Genomic DNA, 27,981 nt, shown 5'->3' with positions numbered 1-27,981 from the left:
TGCTGAGGGTGCAAATAATTTGTATTGAGTGAGATGCGTGTGTGTGTGTGTGTGTGTGTGTTGTGTTTGCACGGGTTGTAATGAAGGATAAGAGAGAGATATATGTGTGTGTGCAGAAGGACATGGGGGATTATTTCTGGCAGATGCGCGTGTTTCTATTTTTGCTCTTCGCCTTTGACTCGGGAAGCAGAAGAGCAGCGCGAGATGGAAAAAAGAGAAAAGAACCAGTGTGTGTTTGTTACACAGCGGCGCTACACACACCTCTGCTGCAGGCAGTACTGTACTTCCAATTACTATTAACACAGTGCGTGTGTGTGTGTGTGTGTGTGAGAGAGCGGGGAGAGTGTGTGTGTGTGTGTGTGTGTGTGAGAGAGCGGGGAGAGTGTGTGTGTGTGCGCGCGCGACTTTGTGTCTGTTAAATCAGAGGTGCGTCACTGTAACAAAGCGATGCTGTGTGTGTGTGTGTGTGTGTAAGTTTAGAAGTGCGTCACTGTGAAAAGGTGATGCTCTGTGTGTGTGTGTGTGTTTTGTGATTGTAAGAATGTATTAAGGTGTGTGTGCTGTAGTCCTACAGTGTGTTAGTGTGACAAGGTGATGCTGTGGGTTTGTGTGTGTGTGTGTGTGTGTGTGTGTATATATATATATATATCTGCTTGAGTGTGTGTTAGTTTAAGTGCTTCAGTGCTACAAGGTGTATGTGTGTGTTTTGTGATTGTAAGAATGTATTAAGGTGTGTGTGCGTGTGTGCTGTAGTCCTACAGTGTGTTAGTGTGACAAGGTGATGCTGTGGGTTTGTGTGTGTGTGTGTGTGTGTGTGTGTGTGTGTGTGTATATATATATATATATCTGCTTGAGTGTGTGTTAGTTTAAGTGCTTCAGTGCTACAAGGTGTATGTGTGTGTTTTGTGATTGTAAGAATGTATTAAGGTGTGTGTGCGTGTGTGCTGTAGTCCTACAGTGTGTTAGTGTGACAAGGTGATGCGGTGTGTGTGTGTGTGTGTGTTTAGATTTGGATCACTGTGAGGTAAAGATGTGTGTGAAAAGGTGATGCTCTGTGTGTGTGTGTTTTGTGATTGTAAGAATGTATTAAGGTGTGTGTGCGTGTGTGCTGTAGTCCTACAGTGTGTTAGTGTGACAAGGTGATGCTGTGGGTTTGTGTGTGTGTGTGTGTGTGTGTGTGTGTGTGTGTGTGTATATATATATATATATATCTGCTTGAGTGTGTGTTAGTTTAAGTGCTTCAGTGCTACAAGGTGTATGTGTGCGTTTTGTGATTGTAAGAATGTATTAAGGTGTGTGTGCGTGTGTGCTGTAGTCCTACAGTGTGTTAGTGTGACAAGGTGATGCTGTGGGTTTGTGTGTGTGTTTAGATTTGGATCACTGTGAGGTAAAGATGTGTGTAACAAGATGATTGTGTGTGTATATGTATATATATGTGTGTGTGTGTGTGTGTGTATATATATATATATATAATATATATACACACACACCTGTTAAAGTGTGTTAGTTTAAGTGCTTCAGTGCCACAAGGTGATTGTGTGGGTGTGTGTGTGTGTGTGTGTGTGTGTGTTGTTTCATCACCAGGCTATTAGAACATGGCAGTGCCTTTACCTCCGTGTGTCATTGACTATGGTACTGGGTGAGTCTGGGTCACACACACACACACACACACACACACACACACACACACACACATAGGTGGAGGGAAAATCTCCTGATTAAATGCTATTTTTCTAACTGCTGTATAAAACATTCTACATTTACATTCATCCTATTTATACAACAGAGCAGCTATGGGTTTAAGGGTCTTTCTCAGGGGCCCAGGAGCAGCAGCTTGGTGTGGCTTGAATTTGAACTTACAACCTTCGGATACAAAGTCTAATGCCTTAACCATTTTGCTACCCGGAGATGGCACAAGTACACACATCCTTCACTCCAGGAGAAGTGCAGATACTCATGTTTTAAAAGACTCTGGTAAAAGATAAAGTTCTGACTACACTTTTTTACTCAAGTTAAAGAAGTTTGGGCTCCGACATGAACTTCAGTAAAAAGTAGCCTTCACTGCTACCTCAAGTCAAGTCAAGAAGCTTTTATTGTCATTTGAACCATATATAGTTGATGCAGTACACAGTGAAATGAAACGTTTCCCCCAGGAACCCTGGTGCTACATACAACAACATACTACATAACAGAAAACACAGAGTTAAGGACTAGTACGAGTCCTCGCTACATAAAATACCTGTTTTAGTGTCACGCTGGTAAATGAACCTCACATCATATTAATACAAAACAAATTAACATTGTGTTACCTAATGAATGTATCCAGGCTGAAGATCCACCATATAGAACACAAGCAGAGAAAAGATGATGATGATCATGAATGTGTCTGTTCTCAGTCATGTTTACATCACTGACTCCCTCTGTCTCATCCACGTAAACCCCAGACTTCTGCCTGCTCATTATCTACGTAATGTAGTCTACGTCTGTGGTGTGTGAGAGACAGGAAATGATACACCAGTGGTGGTCTGAAAACGGCAGTGAGAAGATAAAATATTCGTCACCAAATAGATTCGAACTAAAGTAACGAGTCTGATTTGAAAATGTAAGAAGGAGAAAGTACAGATATTTGTGTAAAAAATGTAATGAGTGAAAGTAAAAAGTGAAGTAAAATATTGATACCAGAAAAATTCAAGGTTCTAAACTCCCTGATAAGAGAAATTGTTTCAGGATTAACACAAGACTACTTTAATCACTTCTTCAGACATTATTATTATTGCTATTGTTATTAATATTAAGGAGTCCAAGCACCGAAGGTTTGTAGGCACCGTATTGGTTTTCTACCTTTTTCTTTTTCCTCTTCTTTTTTCTATTTCTTCTGGCTACCATGTGTGTGTTCTATGGAAGCTTCTAGAACCGTCTGGTAACATGTAATTGAAGCTGTATCTTGGTACTTGTAACTGCCGTTGTAATCTGTAGGACTTTGACCTGAGGTTCCCCATTCGGGAACTCGAGCTGCGTCGTAACGCTTTGGGGAACGCCCCTGCGTTATGACGCAGCTCGAGTTCCCTCGGGGAACTAGGGTTACATCCGTAACCTAGAGACGTTCTCCATTCGGGAACCTCGAGCTGCGTCGTAACGCAGGGGCGTTCCCCAAAGCGTTATGACGCAGCTCGAGTTCCCTCGGGGGAACTAGGGTTACATCTGTAACCTTGAGACGTTACTAACAAAGTTGGTGATTGGGCCACCTACTGGTGAAGTTACAATATCATTCTAAAGGTGCCTACATCTCAATGCCACTTTACTCCTCTTTAAATTATCAATTATATTTGTTGCAGTTACACGAAGATCGGCTATGCGGGAAACACAGAGCCACAGTTTATCATGCCATCCTGTAAGTAGTGTCCTCCTAAGATTCTTCATAGGGTCATTTAATAGCTCTTTAATAGCTCCCATGGTCATCTTTGTCTTTTTTAGTGCTTTGGGAGTGATCTATCTTTCTCATGTCAGATATTCAGGTTGGGGTTTTAATTAAAAAAATGCCACAGGGAAAATCTCATTAAAGCTATTTTACAGTGGAACACCTCTTTTTTTTTCTTTTTTTCTTTTTTCAAACCTCAGGTTAGCGCTGTGATCAACCAAAGGCTAAAAGAGATCTGACTCGAGTTGTATTTATATGAGAGTAAGAAGGATCATTCTCTCAAAAACAGGCGAGCAATGATGTGCCCTGGACATGATTCAAATCAGTTCATGATCCTGGCTTCCTAATTACCTTTAAAATCAAATATTGTGCATTTATATTCCTACAATATAAAATAAATGGTAAATAGGCTTGCCATGTATTAAAAATGTATATTTTTTTCCCCAAATGCTTAGTTTGAATAAACAAGGAAGTTTAAAGAAATAGAGCTCCAAAGTCGGCTAAAAGGACCAGTTTCTTTGCTCTTGTTCTTGAACATCGTAGATCTCAGAGAAGTACATGTATGATGAGGTTTGACACCTAATAAAGAGCTTGTTTTAATCGTTATATCATCATCATTCAACATAAAACAATTGGCCCGCTATTAAAAAGAACCGCTCTCTGTATATTTGAGCTCTGTGTGCTGTACATAATAAACTTCTGGTGCTCAAACAGTGCAGTTAAATTGCAAATAAAACACAGAATTAACAAAATGCTGATACTGCACATTTTCACGATGCACATCATGACATTTTTTGCATCGCAGTGTCATGAAAATGTCATGATGTATGAAATGGATTGGATCATACAACAATCATTTGATTAAACATTTGATGACTATAATAATCATTATCATGCAGTGATGTAAAATTATTAATCTGAATTAGCTTTATTAGGGCATATAACACAAAAATGATATTATAATATGAAGCGTAGCTCTATGTAATAAATTAGTGTATTCTCTTGTAACACAACAATGTACACTATATGAACAAAGTTCTGACCTGAGTATAAAATTGGTACATGCTTCATTTTGAACATCACATTCCACATTTAGTCTCCATATTCTGTTATAATGATCTCCATTCAGCTACAAGGGTGTGAGTAAAGTCAGGTGGTGATGAAGGTGAGGAGGCCTGGGGTGCAGTCAGCGTTCACGTTCATCCCGAAGGTGTTTAATAGGGTCAGAGCTCAGAGCTTTGTGATAATATTTTGAAGAAGAACCACATCTGGCTGTAAAAGAAGGATGTCTAAATACTTTTGTGTATATTCTGTAAGACTGTTTAATGTTGTTTTGTATCGACACACAGGCATCGCTATTAGAGAGACAGCTGGAGTTGGAGACCAGGCTCAGAGACGCCTAATGAAGGGAGTGGATGATCTGGATTTCTTCATTGGTGATGAAGCGATCGACAAACCCAACTACGCAACCAAGGTGACCTTACTTTTACACATACAAGCCAGTTTAGATAAGAGGAGCATTTATATTTCCCAAGTATTGTTGTTACGGTTTTTCTATAATGTTTGCAATCCAGTTCAAAAAGCAACACGTTGGATTTCTTGAAAAAACATGCATTTTTCTCAAAATCCTCAGTTCATCTCTCAAAAGTAAGTATTTGTGCCAATGAACATCTCATTCCCATCTGAACGACATGTATGTTTTTTTTACTCAATTTTACTCAATGCCACTGTCTCTAATCCATACAACATCTCAGGTCTCACCACAGTCCTATAAACTTTCCCTTTCACTCTCACAGATACTCTTCTATCACAAATCACTCCTGCTATCACTCTTCTCCACCCACTCCACCCTGCCTGCACTCTTTTCTTCACTTCTCTAACACACTCTCCATTACTTTGCACTGTTGACCCCAGGTACCTGAACTCCTCCACCTTCTCCACCTCTTCTCCCTGCAACCGCACCACTCCACTGCCCTCCCTCTCATTCACACACATGTACTCTGTCTTACTCCTACTGACTTTCATTCCCCTTCTCTCCAGCGCATATCTCCACCTCTCCAGGCTCTTCTCAACCTGCTCCCTACTCTCACCACAAATCACAATATCATCTGCAAACATCATAGTCCAGGGAGACTCCTGTCTGACCTCGTCCGTCAACCTGTCCATCAATACTGCAAACAGGAAAGGGCTCAGAGCTGAACCTCGATGCAGTCCAACCTCCACCTTGAACCAGTCTGTCGTTCCTACTGCACACTTCACTGCTGTCACACTGTCCTCATACATGTCCTGCACCACCCTCACATATTTCTGACACACCTGACTTCCTCATACAATACCACAACTCCTCTCTCCACCCTGTCGTACGCTTTCTCTAAATCCACAAATACACAAAGCAGCTCCTTCTGACCTTCTCTATACTTCTCCATCAACATTCTCAAAGCAAATAATGCATCTGTGGTTTTCTTCCTCGACATGAAACCATACTGTTGCTCACAGATGGTCACCTCTTCTCTCAGCCTGGCTTCCACTACTCTTTCCCATAACTTCATGGTGTGACTGATTAAATGTATTCCCCTGTAGTTACTGCAAGACTGCACATCTCCCTTATTTTTAAAGATCGGTACCAGCACACTCCTTCTCCATTCCTCAGGCATCTTCTCACCATCCAGAATCTTGTTAAACAATCTGGTTAAAAACTCCACTGCCATCTCTCCTAAACATCTCCACGCTTCTACCGGTATGTCATCTGGTCCAACCGACTTTCCACTCTTCATCCTCTTAATTGCTGCTCTCACTTCCTCCTTACTAATCCTATCTACATCCTGCTTCACCATCTCCACATCATCCAACCTCATTTATCAGCTGCTCAAAATACTCCCTCTTTCTTCTCAACACATTTCTCAGCTTTGGTTGTTTGAAGTGTCTCCTTAAAAGGCAAGGGTTAAGGTTTAAAATGTAAAAAAACATTAATAGATAATAGATAAAGACATAACATTAATGCCATTATAAGCGCACCATTTATAACAAAAATGGAAACCACCACGATACTACTACTAATAATTAAAATGAAAATAATAGTAATAATTATTGATAAAAATAATACTATTTTAACAGGAAAAATGTACAAGGAAAACCAGTATCATGAGAACAAATGTTACAATAACAGTAAAATAACAATACAGTAGAATCGAAAGTGTTTAATAAGTGATACTCGAGGAGTTGTGTTTTTATAATGTAAACTCTTTTCACACTTTATAAACATGATTTTGTGACCCTGAACATAAGATTGGTATGCGATTATTTCTGAACATCCAAATACACATTGAGTCTTCACTCTTCTGAAAAGATGTTGCACTAGATTTTGGAGATTTGTTCTCATCCATCTACCTGAGTGTTAAAGTCAGGTACTGGTGTAGGTGAGAAGGTGAGGAGGCCTGGGGTGCAGTCAGCGTTCACATTCATCCCAAAGGTGTGAATTCAAAAGTGTTGGAGCTCTATAGAAGATCTTTCATTTCAACCCATGTAAAGCAAATCTTCTTTGAGTTTTCTCTGTGCACAGGGGCATTGTTTGGTCTGGGTCTTCTAGTTCAAGTGAAGGTTATGTTTCATGCTACCACCTCTAAAGACTTCATATAAAGTTGTGTGCGTCCAACCTTGTGGGAGCAGTTTGAAGAAGAACCACATATAGCTGGAAAACTCGGGTGTCTCAGGTGTACTTTTGTCCATGTAGTGTATAAATAAATCAAAATCTTCTCTGACTGATGTACAACTTGTAGCCTCTCTTCTGTAAGCACATTTAAAATAGTTTGATTTTTGTGGAATTACATTGAAAACTTCTCTTTTATTCTTTGAAATATTTTGGAAATATTGTCAGAGTAATAATGAGGATGATGGTGATGCTGGTGTGTGTGTGTGTGCGCGTGTGTGTGTGTTTGTGTTCCAGTGGCCCATCAGACACGGAATCACAGAGGACTGGGATTTGATGGAGAAGTTCATGGAGCAGGTCATATTTAAATACCTCCGAGCTGAGCCTGAGGATCACAGCTTCCTTGTGGTAAGTGTACAGTGAATTGTATAAGAGATTAAGGCTAAAATGGTGAAATGGAGGGTCTAGAGGACTTCCACAGTCTGAACACCTCAACACAGCTAGGCTTTATTAGAGTCCTTCTGCTTTCTGGACCTGCCTAATCCATCCAGATGTTCTACTGGATGGGGGTCTGATGCGATGGTTCCGCATGGACAGCATGAAGATGCGATGGTTCCTCATGGACAGCATGAAGATGCGATGGTGTATAGTACAGGACGGATAAACTCTTATTATTACCGTGAGAGCAGCATGTAGAATATGAAGCATGGTGGTGGAAGCTTCTTGTTGAAAGTCACTTTTGGCAATTTGGTCATTTTTCAGACTAATCCTCTTTTCCCAGCCACTGATCGGGCAGAAACACTGTGATGTTTAACTCTTCCTATTTTAAATAATGTATTTGATGGCTATTAAGTGCATAAAGTATATAGTCATCATTTTATTTAAATTTTTACATTTACAGAACTTCCAAACCCTGCGTGTTTTATGTTTTTATTTTCACCAATATGTGAAAATCCCAAATGATCAGTTTCTGAAATGCTCAATGGCACCTACATCCATGCCACAGTCAACGTCAGTGAAATCACTTTCAAACTCCGATGTATGATTTGATGTTTGAGTTTATCACATCTGCATTGTTCCTAATAAAGTAAATATTAATGACAATTGTCGAAGCCTTACATTTCAGATTGTCACATCTCTGCATCTGCATTAAGGATTTCTCCTGATCTTTGTTTTAATTACAATCAGACGGAACCTCCTCTGAACACGCCGGAGAACAGAGAATACTTAGCCGAGATCATGTTCGAAACATTCAACGTTCCAGGTCTTTACATCGCCGTTCAGGTAAAAGTGCTTCCATATACTTTTGATGTCGTTCTGATCAGGTCATTCATAAGCAATATTTTTTTTCAATTAAAATAGGTCGAGTGACTGTAAATAAGTACATGTATATAAACACTATATAGACAACGCTTTGTGGACACCTGACCATACGATTGCTATGGGCTGAACATCTCATTCCACATTTAGTCCCCATTTGCTGTTCTAGTAACCTTCATGAGATTTGTGCTCATTTAGGAACAAGGGTGTTAGTAAAGTCAGGTGCTGATGTAGGATGAGAAGGAGAGGAGACCTAGGGTGCAGTCAGTGTTCAAGTTTATCACAATAGGGTTGAGGTCAGAGCTTTAAAGCAGGAGATCTTCCACTCTGAACCATGGAAAGTATATCTTAATGGAACTGGCTTTGTGCACAGGGACATTGTCATGCTAGGACAGGTTTGGGTCCATCATGAATTCTTTTGTTCATATATTATTGGTAAACTGACGAAAGTCTGTGTAAAAACGAGATTAGATTGAACAATAATTGTGTGTACAGTATTTTTTTTATAGTTAAAATTAATAATAAAAATTAAGAGAATAGTCTGAATTATTTTTAGATAGTTTAATAGTTAAGATAATTCTCTATATGTAACTTTTTCATGCAAACATTAATCATACACATGTCCAGACCAGAACAAAATATTGCACGATGTATACAATTTGTCCAGATTTTAAGTATTTAAAAACAGTTTGTACATGAGTTACTTTAAACAAACAAATGAACAAAATTTAAAAAAAAGTCAAAAGAAAAAGATTTGTGTGAAAATATGTGATACAAATGCAAAAAAACCCTAATAAAATCCAACAAACTAAAATCCTGCCACGATTATTGTTATTCACGTTTTTAATTAATATATTCGAATTTTTTAAAGATTAGAAGAGCATGACAAACCCTCAAGAGATCTACAGAAGTCGACATTAAGATTGAGAGATTTGGAAGCGAGTTATGGTTTATAAATTCTTCAATGATTTGAAACAACTTTATACTGATGCTCCATGAGTCCATGACCCACTAAACATGAAGAGACCTGCAGCTCTGACGTTATAACAGTGGAATAAGCACATTACTACTGGAGCACTGAGAGGTAATGCTTTACCACTCTGTGTGTGTGTGTGTGTGGGTGTGGGTGTGTGTGGGTGGGTGTGATAACCTGCAGGCTGTTCTGGCTCTAGCAGCCTCATGGACGTCCCGGCAGGTCGGAGAGCGAACCCTGACAGGAACCGTCATTGACAGTGGTGATGGAGTCACACACGTGATACCTGTGGTACGACAACCATATTCATATCAGTGTGAGGAAAATAAATCCTGATTAATGTGGAAAAGATCTTTACTTCAGTTAGAACTTAATGACACTTCATCTGCATGAGCAGCGAGCAAAGGCTTACATGGGCTAGTCATTAATACCACAGGCTTTATTTTTATTCATGAAAGGAACGATAAATTCCTCATTATCTTGAAATAATTAAAAAGTGCACTATATAGACCAAAAGTTTATCCGATTGGTGTGTGATTTTGTTTCATAATTTTTTTTTTTAAACGTCTCACTCCACAATTAATCCCCATTTGCTCTTATAATAAGCTCCACTCTTCTAGGAAGATGTTCCAGTAGATTTTGGAGATTTGTTCTCATTCAGCTACAAGGGTGTTAGTAAAGGAGGTCAGGAGACCTGGGGTGCAGTCAGTGTTCACATTCATCCCAGTAGGGTTGGAGCTCTATTGCAGATCTTCCACTCCAACCCATGTAAGCTGAATTTGTGCACAGGGGCATTGTCATGCTGGAACAGGTTTGGGTCTCCTAGCTTAAGTGAAGGGAAAATGTCATGCCACCACATCCACAGACGTTTTATACAGTTGTGTGCCTCCAAAGGTTTGGAGAGAAGACACATTTAGCTCTTTTTTGTTTGCTCATGTTAGATACAGTGCACAAGGAAAGTATTCACAGTGCTTCACTTTTTTCACATTTTATGTTCCAGCTTTATTCCAAAAATTTATTAAATTCAGTATTTTCCTCAAAATTCTACAAACAATACCACACACAGGCACACACCTGTCTATATGAGGTCCCACAGTTAACAGTGTATGTCAGAGCACAAACCAAGCTATGAAGTCTGTAGCATTTCTGCAACATTGAAGGTCCCAGTGACCACAATGGCCACCCGCCATCACCCGTAAATGGAAGAAATTTGGAACCACCAGGACTCTTCCTAGAGCGGGCCACCAGGCCAAACTGAGCATATTGGGAGAATTGCCTTAGTCAGGGAGCTGACCAAAGAACCTGATGGTCACTCTAAAAGTGCTCCAGCTTCTCAGTAAAAGGCATATGACAGCCCACCTGGAGTTTGCCAAAGGCACCTGAAGGACTCTTAGTCCATGAGAAAGAAAGATTGAACTCTTTAGCCTGAGTGTAAAGCGTCATGTCTGAAGGAAACCAGGCACCGCTCATCACCTGGCCAATACCATCTCTACAGTGAAGCATGGTGGTGGCAGCATCGTGCTGTGGGGATGTTTTTCATTCGAAGGAACTGGGAGTGAAAAACCTCAGGATTTGCCTCAGGATGAAGGCAAAGATGAATGCAGCAAAGTACAGAGACATCCATGACCTGCTCCAAGGATGTCTCTGTACTTTGCTGCATTCATCTTTGCCTTCATCCTGAGGCAAATCCTGAGGTTTTTCACTCCCAGTTCCTTCGAATGAAAAACATCCCCACAGCACGATGCTGCCACCACCATGCTTCACTGTAGAGATGGTATTGGCCAGGTGATGAGCGGTGCCTGGTTTCCTTCAGACATGACCTGCTACAAGGAACCTGCTACAATCTCTGGACCTCAGACTTGGGTGAAGGTTCATCTTCCAACAGGACAATGAGCCAAATCACACAGTCAAGATAACAAAGGAGTGGCTATGAAGTGTCCCAGCCAGAGTCCAGACTAGAACCCGATTGGACATCTCTGGAGAGATTGGACACTCCTCATCCAACCTGATTGAGTTTGAGAGGTTCTGCAAAAAAGAATGGGAGAAACTGCCCAAAACTGTACCAAATGAGCTTCAACAAAGTATTGAGCAAAGACTGTAAATACTGATGTGATTTTATTTTAATCATTTATTTTTAATAGATTTGCAAAGATTTTAAACACACTTCTTTTATGTTGTCATTATGGTTTTTTTTTTTTTGTAGAATTTTGAGGAAAATAATGAATTTAAACAATTTAAGCTGTAACTTGTGGAAAAAGTGAAGCTCTGGGAAAACTTTCCGGATGCACTGTATGATGTTATCTTGTAATTATTAGGAGCGCTGTCTATAAATGTTTCACCAATAAACCCATTACAAGTCTCATTAGGCTCAGAGAGATCGTGTTAAAATACTTGTTTATTATTGATTTTCTTCATGGCCTTAATGTTTTTTTTTCTCTGCGGCACAAATCGTGATTCAGTTGTAAATCCTGAGATGTAACTTGATGCTATTATCCACAGTAGTTCTTCAACTATTCCGAGGAAAACCTAGATTTTATACCAAAGACATTTTTTTTAACCTCTTTGCACAGTTATTATTGTAACTTCTGCATTTAATTTTTATTTTTGTAATCAAAAGTACTTCTGCTTCTCAAAATACAAGCCACAGTGACTCTGACCATGTAGTTACTAAGTTTGAAGTCTGTAAATTCATGTCACAGCTCCCTCTGTAGTTCCCCCTCCTCCTCACCGGAGGAGCCCTCACCCGAGTTCTGAACATCCCCGGGGCCGTGGGTCACTTCCTGTGTCTAAGGACCTTTATACAAATCCCAGCCACACCAAGCTGCCACTCCTGGGCCCCTGAGGAAGGCCCTTAACCCCTGTAGCAGCTCAATTGTATAAATGAGATAAATGTAATATAAATATTTAGTTGCCAAATACCGTAAATGTAATATAAAAAGTCCTACAAGCTTCATAAGTTGCCTTGCAAAAGTATTCACCCTCTTGGTTTGTTTTCCTGTATTGTGTTGCATTATAGCTGCAGTTCTCTGAGGATCCTGCAGGTCTCTATACCCTTAGCACATCTCTCCAATTGAATTGTTGCCTATTCATGAAGGCAAAACTGCATCAGGTCCTTCAAGTTAGAGTGGCTTTAGTTCTCACTCTCCAGTGTTCTGTATTGGTTAAAGACTATAATTACAGTCTTGATGTCACCCAAATAAGGATGGGTTCCCCTTTTGAGTCTGGTTCCTCTCAAGGTTTCTTCCTTATTACATCTAAGGGAGTTTTTTCTTGCCACAGTCACCACGGCTGCTCATCAGGGATAAATGCACACCATTCACCTTGACTCTTGATTTGTGTAAAGCTGCTTTGAGACAATGTCTGTTGTGAAAAACGCTATAGAAATAAACTTGACTTGACATGACATGAGGAAGAAACCTCGAGAAAAACCAGACTCAAAGAGGAACTCCAAACACTTATCTGAGAGGCACCGAATGTCCATTTATTAAAGTTTCATGATTGCTGAGGTGCACTGTTCAGTGATAGACGCTGAAATGCTGAAACTGCAGTCCTGAGACATTGTTTCAGACTGTTGATATCAATTACAGTCCAAATCCATCCTCATCATTCTTGAGTTTCTCAGTTAAGGATCTTTAGGCTGTTCATGTGACAATTGCATTGTAGTTTTATCAGTATCTGTAAAGTCATTGACCTCAGTGCAAGTCTCAAGTCTCTGGCAGGTTTCGCTCATGAATCTCCCTGTATTTAGTGCCACAATAGATACACCTGTTCTGATGCACAGCTCTGGTCTAATCCTGTGTGAACTTTTTATCATTCTTTTTTTTTTTTTTTTTTTTCCTCTCTCACTTTATCTGTTCAGTTTGATTAATAAATAACGTATTCTCATATTCCGTCACATCCTGAAATAATATCTACAACCTGCTTTAAGATTTATTCAAGATTCCATGTAGCTTAGATTTTTTTGTATGTATGTGCAGCTAATTTCTATTCAGTTTGTTGATATGTACAGCTAATTATTGCTTCTCATGTTTTTTTTTTTTCCTGCCTGGTCTTCAGGCAGAGGGCTATGTGATTGGGAGCTGTATAAAGCACATCCCTATAGCGGGCCGAGACATCACCTACTTCATCCAGCAGCTCCTCAGAGAGAGAGAGGTCGGGATTCCTCCTGAACAGTCCCTCGAGACCGCAAAGACGGTCAAGGTGAAAGTGCAGTCTCACTTGTGTTTGTAATAATCTCTAGACATGCTTATAAAGGCGGTGTGTGCTCTCCCTGTGACTGTTTGAGTGAAATTTGACTAGAGGGCTGGATCCAGATGTTGGCTTTAGGATCTTTAGAGAGCATTATACAGTCTTGTGTGTGTGTGTGTGTATATACAGTAGGGCAAATAAGTATTTGATACACTGCCGATTTTTCACTTTTTTCCACTTAAAAAAAGAATGGAGAGATCTGTAATTTTCATCGTAGCTACACCTCAACTGTGAGAGACAGAATCTATAGAAAATCCAGATAAATCACATTGTATGATTTTGAAATAATTCATTTCCTTTTTATTGCATGACAAGTATTTATACCAATAAGTATCTACCAACCAGCAAGATTTCTGTCTCTCACAGACCTGTTTGTTGGTCTTTAAGAAGCCCCCGATCCTCCCCTCATTACCTGTATTAACTGCACCTGTTTAAACTCGTTACCTGTATAAAACACACCTGTCCACACACTCAATCACACTTTAACCTTTCCACTATGGGCAAGACAAAAGAGCTGTCTAAGGACACTAGGGACAAAATTGTAGACCTGGACAAGGCTGGGGTGGGCTACAGGACAAGAGGCGAACAGCTTGGTGAGAAGGCAACAAGTGTTGCCGCAATTATTAGAAAATAGAAGAAACATCATGCTTTGGGGTGCTTTTCTGCAAAGGGGGCAGGACGACTGCACCGTATTGAAGGAGGATAGATGGGGTCATGAATCACGAGATTTTGGGCAACAACCTCCCTCCCTCAGTAAAAGCATTGAAGATGGGTGGTGGCTGGGTCTTCCAGCATGACAGTGACCCCAAACACACAGCCAGGGCAACTAACAAGTGGCTCTGTAGGAAAGCCTTTCAATGTCCTGAAGTGGCTTAGCCAGTCTCCAGACCTGAACCCAATAGAAAATCTATGGAGTGAGCTGAAACGCCGTCTTGCCCAGCGACAGCCCCAAAACCTGAAAGATCTGGAGAAGACCTGTATGGAGGAGTGGGCCAAAATCCCTGCTGCAGTTTGTGCAAACCTGGTTCTATTTTTCCATTGTATCAAATACTTTTCATGCAATAAAATGAAAATTAATTATTTAAAAATTATACAATGTGATTTTCTGTTTTTTTTTAGATTGTCTTTCACAATGTTTCACAATGTTGAGGTGTACCTATGATGAGAATTACAGATCTCTCTGTTCTTTGTAAGTGGGAAAACTTATAAAATCTGCAGTGTATCAAATACTTATTTGCCCCACTGAGTGTGTGTGTGTGTGTGTATACTGTATATATTACACACACAGTGGTGTGAAAGTGTTTGCCCCTTCCTGATTTCTTGCAGTTTTAAATGAAGGTTTTTATTATTGAGGAAACAAAATCCAAAACTACATGGCCCTGTGTGAAAAAGTATTTGCCCCTAAACCTAATAACTGGTTTTGCCGCCCTTAGCAGCAACGACAGCAATCAAGCGTTTGTGATAACTCACACTGAGTCTGTTTCTGCGCTGTGGAGGAATTTTGGTCACTCATCTATGCAGAATTGTTGTAATTCAGCCACATTGGAGGATTTTTAAACATGAACCGCCTTCTTAAGGTCATGCCACAGCATCTCAATAGGATTCAGGTCAGAACTTTGACTAGGCCACTCCAAAGTCTTCATTTAGTTTTTCTTCAGCCATTCAGAGGTGAACTTGCTGGTGTGTTTTGGATCAGAACCCAAGTTCGCTTCAGCTTGAGGTCAGGAACAGATGGCCGGATTTTCTCCTTCAGGATTTTTTGGTAAACAGCAGAATTCATGGTTTCATTTATCACAGCAAGTCTTTCAGGTCCCGAAGCAGCAAAACAGCCCCAGACCATCACACTACCACCACCATATTTTACTGTTGTATGATTTTCTTTTTCTAAGATGTGCTGTTACTTTTACACGAGACGTAATGAGACACATACCTTCACACAAGTTTAACTTTTGTCTCGTCAGTCCACAGAGTATTTTCCCAAAAGTCTTGGGGATCATCAAGATGTTTTTTGGCAAAAATAAGACGAGTCTTTATGTTCTTTTTGCTCAGCAGCGGTTTTGGTCTTGGAACTCTGCCATGCAGACCATTTTTGCCGAGTCTCTTTCTTATGTTGGAGTCATGAACACTGACCTTAACTGAGGCATGTGAGACCTGCAGTTTTTTGGATGTTGTTGTGGGGTCTTTTGTGACCTCTTGGAGGAGTCGTCTCTGTGCTCTTGGGGTAATTGTGGTCAACTGGAGACTCCTGGAAAGGTTCTCCACTGTTCCACTGTCCTAGAGAAATTGAACTCGGGTGCGATAAACCACAGTTTTAACAGGGGGGCAAACACTATCTCACACAGGGCCATGTGGTTTTGAATTTTGTTTTCCCTTAATAATCAAAACCTTCCTTTAAAAACCGCATGTTGTGTTCACTTGTGTTCTCTTTTACTAATATTTAAATTAGTTTGATGATCTGAAATATTAAAGTGTGAAAAACATGATATATATATATATATGCATAAACACTCCCAATATGGATAAAAAGTATTGGGACACCTGACCATTAGATTTGTATGAGGTTCTTCCCCAAACTGTTCTCACAATAATGGAGGCACCCAATTGGATTCACTTGAACACAGAGACCCAAACGTGTTCCAGCATGACATTACCTATGGGTTGGAGTGGAAGATCTCCTGCTATAGAGCTCCAACCCTAACGGATGAATGTGAGCACTGAATGCGCCCCAGGCCTCCTCACATCCTCACCTACATCAGGAGCACAAATCTCCACAAGCACACTGCAAAATCTAGTGGAACATCTCCCCAGAAGAGTGGAGGATATAAGAGAGCAAATTGAGACTAAATGTGGAATGGGATGCTCAAAAAGCACAATCTTATGCTCAGGTTTCCACAAACTAATAACCTCTATAGTATATGTTTATACCCACTGTTCTGGCCAATATGAGGCTTTATTGGTTATCAGTTGTCTGTATTAAAGGTCACAGTAAACGTTAGAGTGCTCTAATCGATCTGAATGGATTTTTTGTGTTTAGGAGAGGTACTGCTACATCTGCCCAGACATCGTGAGGGAGTTCACAAAGTACGACACGGACCCCGGGAAATGGATCAAGAACCATAAAGGCATCAACGCCATCAGCAAAAACGAGTTTCACATAGACGTAGGATATGAACGTTTTCTTGGCCCAGAGATTTTCTTCCATCCAGAGGTAAGAGAGATTTACACGTGTATTACAAGTGTGTCTGTTTAAGTATTCATCTCACCCCCCCCCCCCCCCTCGTTCTTTTTTTTTTTTGTGTGACGTGGATTATAATGGAATATGGGATAATCATTTATGACTCAGTCATGATTGTGCATGACGTTAGTAGAATCTCAGTTCAGTCCACTTGAGTTCCAGGTTGTACCACTATATACTGTGGAACATTTGCTGTGGAACATCATTTGAGTAAAATGTCAGTACTTTTTTTATGAATTCATTTTTTATCACAGATAAACAGGCAGTAAATAAGATGTTAATTAACCATTGTTAATGACAAAAAAATTGGTCTTTTTTTTTATCATTTTCGTTTCATTATATTCAAAAATATATAGTTCACAGCCTGCTTTTTTTCCACCTGTGTACGTAAACGTTTTTGAAATGTATTTATTTATGTATTTTCCCCTCCCTAGTTTGCCAACCCGGACTTCATGCAGCCCATTTCAGATGTTGTCGACGAGGTCATCCAAAGCTGTCCAATAGACGTGAGAAGACCTCTTTACAAGGTACGTTTTCTGAAAATAAACAGATCCAGATCCATACAGAGTAAGAGCCATTGTAGACATTTCCTCATTTTTATATTTCATAATTTTAGTAATTTTAGTTTTCTACCCTGGTGGTCTAGTGGTTAGGATGCGGCGCTCTCACCGCTGCGTTCGATCCCCAATCAGGGGACCGACCCCAGCCATTAGGGTTGCACAAGCCTTAGTGGCGGTCCCAAGCCCAGATAAATGGGGAGGGTTGCGTTAGGAAGGGCATCCAGCGTAAAAACGTGCCAAATCAAACATGCGGATGATCCGCTGTGGCGACCCCTGATAGAAGCCGAAAAAAGAGTTTTTTACCGATTATTCCATCATTTAATCGAGGTATCGGGGAAGTACCTTTTCTTCATTAAGAGCAATACTAAATACACAAGAGATAATAAGTAAACACGCTGTACAGTGTTTTCTTTGTTTTAGTTTTCTAAAAGTTTCTGTCGTAGTCTTTGGCCTGAATTTGATGGAAGCCTATTTCTGCCTCATAATAAAAAGTTTCCGATTCCGACTTTATTTCTCGTTAACATCCGAAATTTCTGGTGCGCATGTTGTGGGCCTGTGGTTTGAAGCTGTTGGTGTATGAACGAGGCTCCTCTGCTTCATCTGTCTTGCTCCATCTCCTCCAGAGCTGATGGTTAGACAGAGTTCTGTCCAGGGATCAGAGGATTAGTGTGATACCATGTGATTCTATTTATTGTAGTTTTTCATTTTTTATGTAAAACTTTCTGGCACTACAGAGGGGAGACGCTGCCCTATTGGCTAAAAAAAAGTGTTTACCTGTCCAGAGCGCTCCACCGATTAGCAGGTGGTGCGACAGTAATAATGGTCCGTGCGGAAACACAGTGCTCCATGTGAAGTTAAATGGACTAAACGAAGATTTTCTCTATTCGAATACTCGAGTTACTCTAGGAATCGTTTCAGCTGTAGTTAAATTGAATCGAAATCGGATCGCACTGCATCGAACAGTGGGAAATCTTTAATGTGTAACCCAGTTATGGAGAAGCACAACCCTAATATAAGGTGATCATCCATTCACTCTGTCTGTCTGACAAGTTTCATGGATCTTTTATCAGAATAGTCACAATCGTCTATACTTCTAGGTATTACTAAGCAGTTTGTCATCATTCTGTTTTTTCTTCCTTCCTATTTTAAAAGGAAAACTGTAGTAAAGAAACCCGTTCGCATATCTGTTTTGGTTTCTCATCTTGCCCGCTAGAGGTCACTGTTCATCCACCAAACTTTCCTCCGAGTTCAGCACGTGTTGGGACAAAACAAATGTGACATTTTACTAAAATGGTCTAAATATTAATGCAGCAGATACAGAGTTCATTGTGTTTCATTATGTGTGTGTGTGTGTGTGTGTGTGTGTGTGTGTGTGTCTGGGGAAACAATGCCAACAAAGCTTTGACAAAATCCAATTTGGGAAGCTGGTAATTAGAAGTGGCAAGGATTAAAAGAGATGATTTGATTTGCATGTGAAATGAATAGGAAAACATTTGGACTGTGAATAGAGGGCAGTGAGAGAGTCTGCTTTGGCTGATTTGAATGCGTCGTGGGGGGAAAAATATCAGTCTTTTCACAAATAACATTTCCCTAACTAATACGTATGCAAATATACTCATGAGGTCTCAGAGGAATTTATGTGGCATTAACGTGTGTGTGATCCAGAAGAGCAAAAAGCAGTTATAAAATCCTGGTGAAACCAATTCAATCATTTTACACAGTTGAAGTCCATCAGCGCCATTTAGTGTTATTAGCACATTTAACACTGGACCAAAGCAGCTTTACAGAAAGAAATACATTGAGATTATTTATTTAAAAGGACTAAATCTATCCATATAAGTTTGTCACTAATGAGCGAGGGCAGGGGTGGACAGTAATGAAGTAACTGCACTGTAGTTAAGCAGCTTTTTCACGTATCTGTACTTTACTGAAGTGTTTCCACCTCTGAGGAGATTTTACTGTAACTTCACTACATTTCTAAGTCTTTTTACTCAAATACATTTAGTGAAATCAGTCGTTTCTTTTTATTTATGAGGATAAAAAATGGTGAAACACGCAGCGAGTCACCAATCAGGATCGAGCGCTCGCTTTGTTTTACACGTGTTCTGATCGGCGCTTGGTGTATCTACTGATTATAGTTATAATAAATCAGTACTTTGGATACTTAAGTACATTTGAAGGCAAAAACTTTTGTACTTTTACTCGAGTAAAAGTTTAAAGAGAGCAATTTTACTTTTGCTGGAGTCACATTTTACAGAATGTATCTCTACTTTAACTACATGCAATTTTTGAAATGACAAGCAGCTGGGGGTCCCGAGTCCCGAACCTCCCACAAGCATTACGGACCGCCCATAAAGAAAAAATATATTACTCTGGCAGGTTCCCTGGTACACGTACACACAAAAATTAAGTGAATAAATAAGCGCAAAATGTATTTTTATTATTTAAAGCTCCTAGAAGGGTTGGGGTGATCAGTGTGAGGCAGGATGGGGAAGAGCTTTGACACAATTCTACACTGAATACATGGTTTGTGTTCTTCGTCTGCGTGAAAACTGAGTCAGCCAGAGGTGATGGTGGTGACAGAAAGAAACCTAAAGGACTCGAGACGGACCCCATCCTCATCCCTTGATAGTGCTATTAAAGATCATTCTTTTGATGGCCTTGAGGTCAGAAATCGCATTCATGTTGCAGCAATATCTTTTTTTTAGAAGAATGATGTTTCTCCAGTATTGTTCCAGAGGCATGTATGTTACGTTCCAGGATGTGTTAGCTCAATGTTTATGGTTTTAAAGCTTCTGTTCAGAAGGTCATTAAATCCCAGACCTGCCAGGCTGCTGCTTTTGGGCCCTTGAACAAGGCCCTTAACCCTCAACTGCTCAGTTGTATAAATGAGACCCACAGTGTCTGCCAAATGCTATAAATGTAATCCTGTGTATGAAGCTGTTCTGGTAGTTCAGAACATTACTACAACTCTGTCGGTTGGTTTTTCATCTTGGTGATTGGCTGCAAAATGCCTTTCAATTCTATTCAATTCTAATTTCTATAGCACTTTTTTTATTTTACTATAGACACTGTGTCAAAGCAGCTTTACAGAATGTAAGGGTAATACAACAAAATTAACTTCTATTCACATTTGTGTATTTATAACCAATGAGCAAGCCTGGGGTGACTGTGGCAAGGAAACACTTTCTTGAGAAACCTTGAGAGGAACCAGTTACAGAACAGAAGTTTGGGGATGGACGCTCCAGCAATGCCAGGCTATGACTGCCTTGTTTTCTTTCTCGCACAGAACATTTAAAAGCATGTGCACAATGTTGTGGAATATGCCACACTAAAGAAGAACCAAAAATGTGCAAATCCCTGACTTGAACATCTCTGGAGAGACCTGAAAATTGGCTGTCCACTGATGGTCCCCATCCAAACTAACCCATTTTGAGAGGATTTGCCATTAAGAATGGCAGAAAATCCCCTAATCCATGTGTGTAGAGCTTTTACATTGTCTCAATCTGCCTGAGAAGTAAAATTGCTCTGAAATGTGTTCGTACTGAACATAATGACCAGAATCAATAGTGTCTCTCTAACTATTAAACGATGGATCTAAATCTACAGCACAGCAGCCAGAGGGGGGGGTATTGATATTGTTTTTTTTTTTTTCTTTCTTTTGACATTTCGTCACAATGATTGATAACGCAGCAATCTCTTTTACAAAACAGCCATGCTTTTTGTTTTGCAGTTTTTTAGACATGGACAAAAATGTCTCTATTTTTTCCCCTCATATCCTTCGTCATTTATGTCCTAGGCGGCTGAGAGTTTTGTTACCTGACTCATGGGCTTCGGGTTTGTAACTAAATTAGTATAACAAATACTATATATTAATACATTAAAATTGGTTGTCCAGCTAACACATGCTATAATGGACATTCAGTGCCAGGAAGACAGGCAGACAGGCAGACAGGCAGACAGACAGACAGGCAGACAGACAGGGGTGTAACGGTACACGTATTCGTACCGTAATTTTCCGTTACAGGGCTTTGGGTTCGAATGCAATCCTTTTTAACTGCGTAACATAGTTAAAATCTGAGTTCCCTCAGGAATGTGTGTGTGTGTGTGTGTGTTCTGTTTGCGTTTTACATTTAATATTACATTTTCTAAAGATATGATCTACTTAACGTTCTAATTTTTAGAAAATTAAATATTATATGTAAAACGCGCGTGCACACACACACACACACACACACACACATATATATACAAATCTATATTACTCAAATGGGGTCTAAATAATGTAACTTATTAAATTTTATTTTTTCATTTATTTAATTGTATTTAATTATTTTAATTTGTGCCAATTTAATTAATTACTAAATGTAATCAATATAATTAAGTGTATTTTATTTTTATTTTTTTATAAAATATTATGAAATATTTTTGTATATATTATTTAACCAAGCAGGTATTTTATGTAAAACTGTTTTTAAAAAGTGAACTGATAATGTTCATGAATGTTAATAATAAACTGCAAACAAAAACAAAAGCATGACTTAAAAACCGAGGTATGTGCCGAACCGTGAGTTTTGTGTCCCGGACGGACTTTATAGTCATTGCGAATAGCGCAAAAAAGAGTAGCAATGCTGCAAAATGAGATGAGGATGAGGTTCACTTTTAAGAATTATAAGGATCAAACGTATACATTATTTTATTACCGCTTCATCTCCGTGAAGCTGCTTTGAGACAAAGTTCATTGTTAAAAGCGCTCTACAAATAAAAATGAATAGAGTTGAATGCTCTCTTTTTGTCAATTGTGAACTTCTGAAGAAATCTGAGTTCCGGTTTAATGATGTAATCATGTATTTATCATGTGAGACAGATTTCAGGTTCAGGCTTGATTTTAGTTCAGTCAAGCATCACCCTTCACCCCTTCACAGTACACATTGTCTTAGGTTTGTCTTCTACAGTTGCTGTTTCCTTACTTCATGTTCCACAGACCAGGTTTGGGTTATTGCTTTTTTTTCCCTCTGTTTTTATACAAAATAATATATTTTGTCTTATAAATAAATGAGTCTGTACATGGTGGAGGTGGTACCTTAGCGGTTAAGGCATTGACTTTAGACCCAAAGGTCATGGGTTTAGATCCCAGCTACACCAATCTGCCTCTTCTTGAGCTCAGTTGTGTGAATGGGATAAATTTCAGATGCTCCACATAAATGTATTGAACCTTCATCCGCTCCTAGCTTTCATTATATGTCTGGGTTACGTGTCAGGTTCAAAGCCCCATGCAGATTTCTTCTCGGCATTTGGCAGACGCCTTACAAATAACTTGCTCATACAGTGGGGCAGTTGAGGGTTTAGGTCTTAGCAGTGGAAAATTGGAGATCAGAAATTCAATCTCTTAACCACTTCCCCATTCCTTCTCTGTTCCTTCCCTACTGCATTTCTTGTTGTTTGTCAGGGACATTCTTACCTTCTTCTTCTTTCGGCTTCTCTTATTAGGGGTCGCCACAGCGGATCATCCGTCTCCATACCCCGTCCTCTACATCTGCCTCTTTTAAACCAACTACCTGCATGTCTTCCCTCACCACATTCATAAACCTCCTCCTTGGTCTTCCTCTTTCCTGGTGGCTCCATCCTCAGCATTCTCCTACTGATATACCCCATGTCCCACCTCTGCACATGTTTAAACCATCTCAATCTCACCTCCCTCATCTTGTCCCAAAAACGTCCTACATGCACTGTCCCTCTAATAAACTCATTTCTAATTCTGTTCATTGTCGTCACTCCCAACGAACATCTCAACATCTTCAGCTCTGCTACCTCCAGCTCCACCTCCTGTCTTTTACTCAATGCCACTGTCTCTAAACCATACAACATCTCAGGTCTCAACACAGTCCTATAAACAAGGACATTCTTACCAATTGGGAAATATTATTATTTTAAAATTAATTTTGATTTGAGATGCAATCTCTGTTGCTATAATTAAAAATGATGGGTTTGTCAGCAGTAGTGGAGGCTCAGTGGTTAAGGTTTTGGGTTAGTGACCAAAAGGCCTGGGGTTCAAGCCACAGTATCGCCAAGCTGCCATTTTTGAGCCCTTAGGAAAGACCCTTAACCCTCTGTGATCCGTTCATGTCTGACCCTGTGCTCTGACTTCAGCTTCCAAACATCGCTGCATTTTTCCAAACTTTTTAAGGTATAAGTCAAAAAATGTCAAGGCCAGAGGATAACTGTGTGTGTGTGTGTGTGTGTGTGTGTGTGTGTGTGTGTTAGAATATAGTGCTCTCTGGAGGATCCACCATGTTCAGGGACTTTGGCCGACGCCTACAGAGGGATCTGAAGCGTGTAGTTGATGGCAGACTCCGAATCAGCGAGGAGCTCAGTGGAGGCCGGATAAAGGTTAGCATTTCAGCATGTAATACATCAAAGCTAAAAAGGGCAGCGTGCATCAGCTAAATGGAAGTTTAGCACTGCATGAACTCCTGCGTGAGAACAGGACTGACAAATGATGGAAAGAAGCTATGAATAAAAACTAGTTTGCTGCTCGGCAAAGCTCTTGTAGCGTAACCATTTTAGCACGCCAAGTATATTAGGTCTTGCTATCTGTTAACACCCTTGGCAAAACTTTCACTTTATTATACTCGGCTGTTGGATCAACTCCCCACTCGCTCTCTGCGTTTAGTTCCATGGGTGTACCATGACATCGACAAATGAAATACGTAGATTTACTTCAGCAGCATCCTGCCTACAGAACAGAGCAGACCCAGGGTTATATACACGCTTATAGTTGCTTCCCAAATCTAAACCAACCAAAAAAAGAGAACTGCATAGCCCCTTTCCAGGGTATACCCTCAAGCATTCCCCCTCTGGCTTATCTCCAGACCCTCCAAATTTCTCTCTGGGGATATAGCCCCATGGTATACACCAAAGTCCTTTGCTAACTTTGTTAACAGGGGAAGTGAGAGCTCAGTGGTTAAGGCTCTGGGTTGCTGATCAGAAGGTCAGGGGTTCAAGCATGTTCAGGTTCAGGTTCCCCATTCTACTTCAGGGCAACTACAATTCTCCCAGTTCTTTCTAAACAACTTTCTTGTGTTCAGATAATAGGTATGTGTGGCGCTACAAAATGATGCCAGCAGGAGCCTCAAACTATGAGTACTATGAGTTCTATGAAAACTGGCCTATGATTAGAAGACCATATATTATATGCAATCTGAGACACTTAGTAATGGATAGTATGGGAGCAGGATTACTTGTTTTTAGAGCAATCTGTTAATACCTCATATGTTCATATCTCTTTGCTTCCACCTTCACCTGAGCAACCAGGATGACCTCTTTTTTTTTTTTTTTATACACTGTTAAAGAAAAACTGAGATTCTTTTGTGTATTTACAACTCATTCTAGTCAGCCAACCTTGAAAGGTCTCTGCCACATGGCAAGCAAATTTTGGATGTCAGAAGAATGAGGGACATTATCTCCCAGTGAAAATTGGCTCAGTTGGAAGCGCTGATTATAGAGCCACTGGGACTAGAGCAATTTCCTTTTTCTTTTTCTTTTTTTTTTTTGGTGATAAGTGACTCAGTGTGAGTTTTGCCCACAGGTCAAGCACACACTGAGCTGTTCATCCAGGCTTTCATTTTATTTAAAATGCCTCAACATCTGCCCAGCATGACATACTTTTACAGCTATATTCATATCTTATGTGTCTCAGCTTCACAGACATGCCTAATCTTCTGTAATATAAATCCCACGTAGCATTTACATGAGGGATTACTCAGCAATTTGTAGAACGTTGAGATCATAGCGTAAAAGTGTCCAGAATGCTAGCTAGGATATTCACAAGATTCAAATATAACCATAGACTTAATAACATTTAGTGACAACGTCCTAGGGTAAGAAGGTCAAGTGGTAAGAGCAGGGTTAACTGATAAGTTCAAGGTTCTTTCATAGCAATAGAAGAGAAGAGCATATATACAGTATCCCAAAAAAGTGAGTACACCCCTCACATTTCATCTTCTCAAGGTAAAATACTGTAGGAATGAAACTTGGATATATTTTAGAGTAGTCAGTGTGCAGCTTGTATTGCAGTATAGATTTACTGTCCTCTGAAAATAACTTAACATACAGCCGTTATTGTTAAATAAACCAGGACCTTTGATTTCACAAGTATAAAAATGGATGCTAGCATGGTTATAAAGCACGCAGTAGTAAGTTGCTAGCATGTCCTACTACTGATAGGTGGCGCACATGTCGTGGGCCGGTCCAGAGGTCGTCAATCAGACAAGACAAGATGACAGACAACAGTGTTAGAGAGTGTACGGAGCAGCATGTGATGATCGAAGTTTCTCGTGAACGAAGGCATGAAAACCAGTGGATATGTACAGAACACTTTAACACAGTGCAGTGATGAGATGCTCAGCCGCAGTAAGACAAATGGCGGAAAAGTTTCAAAGACGTCCGTTAGTCCGTCAGTGACGATCCCGCCAGTGGTGGTTCCCTCATGATGATGTGAAGCAGACTGTCCTGGAATGGTTCAGGTGTACTGACAAATCTTTCTATGTCGAAATTTCCAGGCATTGTAGATGTAGCAGGGGAGTATGTGGAAAAATAAATGCAGTTTCCACTCCTTGAAATGTGTAATTTTATTTAAAAAAACTCAAAAGTCCCAGTTTGACTTGAACGCCCTTCAAACAAAATATCCCAGTTAGAATGAGCACTGGCTCAGCCATGATACTGCACACTTGGTAGCTTAGTGGTTAAGGCATTGGACTTTGGATCTGAAGGTTGTGAGTTTGAATCCCAGCCATAACAAGCTTCCACTCTTGGGCCCCTGAGCAAGGCCCTTAACCCCATAGCTGCCCAGTTGTATGATAAAGATAAATGAAAGTCTCTTGGGGTAAGGGTGGCTGCCAATGCTGTAAATGTATTTGGTCGACTCTTAGAACGTCTGAGGGGAAAGGGGTAGCTTAGTGATTTACATGTAGGACTTTTGAGTAAAAGATTGTGAGGTCAAATCCAAGCATTGCAAATGCTGCCATGACCCGTAACCCTAGATAAGGGTGTCTGACCATAGGTGGAATGTTTTGCTCAGAAAGCCAGTCCTTGCCCTTGACCCACTTCTGCCCATTTATATATCATATGAGCAATTCATATGGTTGTAGCTACATAACTACAATAAATATTCTGTCACAGGACCCTATAAGCAGAGTATCTCTGTGTGCAACATGTATGATTCATACCTGACCACTTTACTGTGTCCTGAATGTATTCACTAATCCGCTGTTTTGGTCCACAAACGCTCCGTGTCCATACTTTCCTTTTCAGTCTTTTCCAAAATAACGTTTATTGACTTTCTGGCTCTTTGAAACGTCGAAAAAATGCGGCGTCACTTGGCTTTCAAATTTATCTATTTCGGAGAGCATTTTCAAAAAGTTCAATTTTGTCGAACTGAAAGCGCAGTCTCGGTGTGGACGGATGGCCAGAATGGAGAGAAAGATCTCTGTTTTCAAAGGAAAAGGTATAAGTGTGGACATGGTCTTCGTGCGTTGCGCTTGTTTGCTATCATGCGTGACTGCTGTTTGAACTGAAGGGAGTTTTTCCTTATGACCTTTCTGCCTTTCTGTCCTGCAGCCTAAACCAATTGAGGTCCAGGTGATCACACATCACATGCAGAGATACGCTGTGTGGTTTGGGGGGTCCATGTTGGCCTCCACGGTAAGAGTCCGCACACACACACACACACACACACACACACAAGAGCAAGCGTTGCATTTTATATTTCATTTTCTGTCGAGTATGAAGTTATAACATCGTGTTGATTTTACAGAATCTTACCGTGTTTGTGTTCTTTCAGCCCGAATTCTTCCACGTCTGTCACACGAAGAAAGACTACGAAGAGCGCGGTCCGAGCATCTGTCGCCATAACCCGGTGTTCGGTATCATGTCCTAACGCCGGACACTTTGATGATGATTTTAGATGAAGAACACACAGAGATTTCACTTTCATCACTGAAAATCTACACCCGAAAGTTCTGTCCTATCAGATTCCTTAACAAAACACAAACACTGCATCAGCGTCAGGAAACACACATATATAGCCATGTAAGAGAAGCCATACACTGATGACTGTTTGGTCTGGATCAGCTCGCTTCCGTGTGAAACGTGAAGAAGGATTTCACGCAGTAGATCTGCACACTGTTTGACGCCTGTTGTGTAGACGGTGTGTATACGGTTTAATAGACACTCCTGTACTGTGTGAGTGTTTGAGAATTTAGTTTCTATTCATATACAGAGTTCATAGATTTAAAAGAGGCATAAATATTCACTACATTATATATCGTACAAGTTCAAAATAATATATTCTTATAGAACAGAAAGAAGGATGTACTAGAAAAAAAGAATCTATTTATTCAGTTTTAAAATACTTTTAGAAATGTATAAAACAGTACAGATTTTTTTCGCCTCCGTTGTGCATTAGAGATTGTTCGGTTGAACAGCAGGTAATATGGAAGCAATATGATTTCTGTCTCTCTTTCTCTCAGACACATTCTTTTTCAGTCCAGTCAATAAACCTGCTTCTGAAATGATTTCCAA

At 40.1% G+C, this 27,981-nt stretch overlaps 1 protein-coding gene across 2 annotated transcripts; it reads left to right on the top strand.

Moving 5' to 3' along the window:
- Positions 1–6: 6 nt before the first annotated feature.
- actr3b (actin related protein 3B) lies at positions 7–27,981 on the top strand. 2 transcript variants are annotated; one of them, XM_083547646.1, is made up of 13 exons: positions 7–275; positions 1,585–1,639; positions 3,336–3,391; positions 4,768–4,892; positions 7,362–7,472; positions 8,253–8,348; positions 9,541–9,648; positions 13,414–13,557; positions 16,640–16,813; positions 17,275–17,367; positions 23,665–23,790; positions 27,019–27,102; positions 27,242–27,981. In XM_083547646.1, the coding sequence occupies exons 2-13, from the start codon at positions 1,596–1,598 to the stop codon at positions 27,335–27,337; spliced, it is 1,257 nt and encodes a 418-aa protein (XP_083403772.1). In that variant the 5' UTR covers positions 7–275; positions 1,585–1,595; the 3' UTR covers positions 27,338–27,981. The 2 variants fall into 2 exon arrangements, with proteins under 2 accessions (XP_083403772.1, XP_083403773.1); XM_083547647.1 differs by lacking the exons at positions 7–275; positions 3,336–3,391 and having other exon boundaries at positions 1,589–1,639.

The sequence above is a fragment of the Silurus aristotelis genome (genome assembly GCF_946808225.1).
Source record: "Silurus aristotelis genome assembly, chromosome: 1".
Taxonomy (NCBI): Eukaryota; Metazoa; Chordata; class Actinopteri; order Siluriformes; family Siluridae; genus Silurus; species Silurus aristotelis.
The sequence above is the reverse complement of the archived record's forward strand: the minus strand, read 5'-3'. Positions and strand labels throughout refer to the sequence as shown.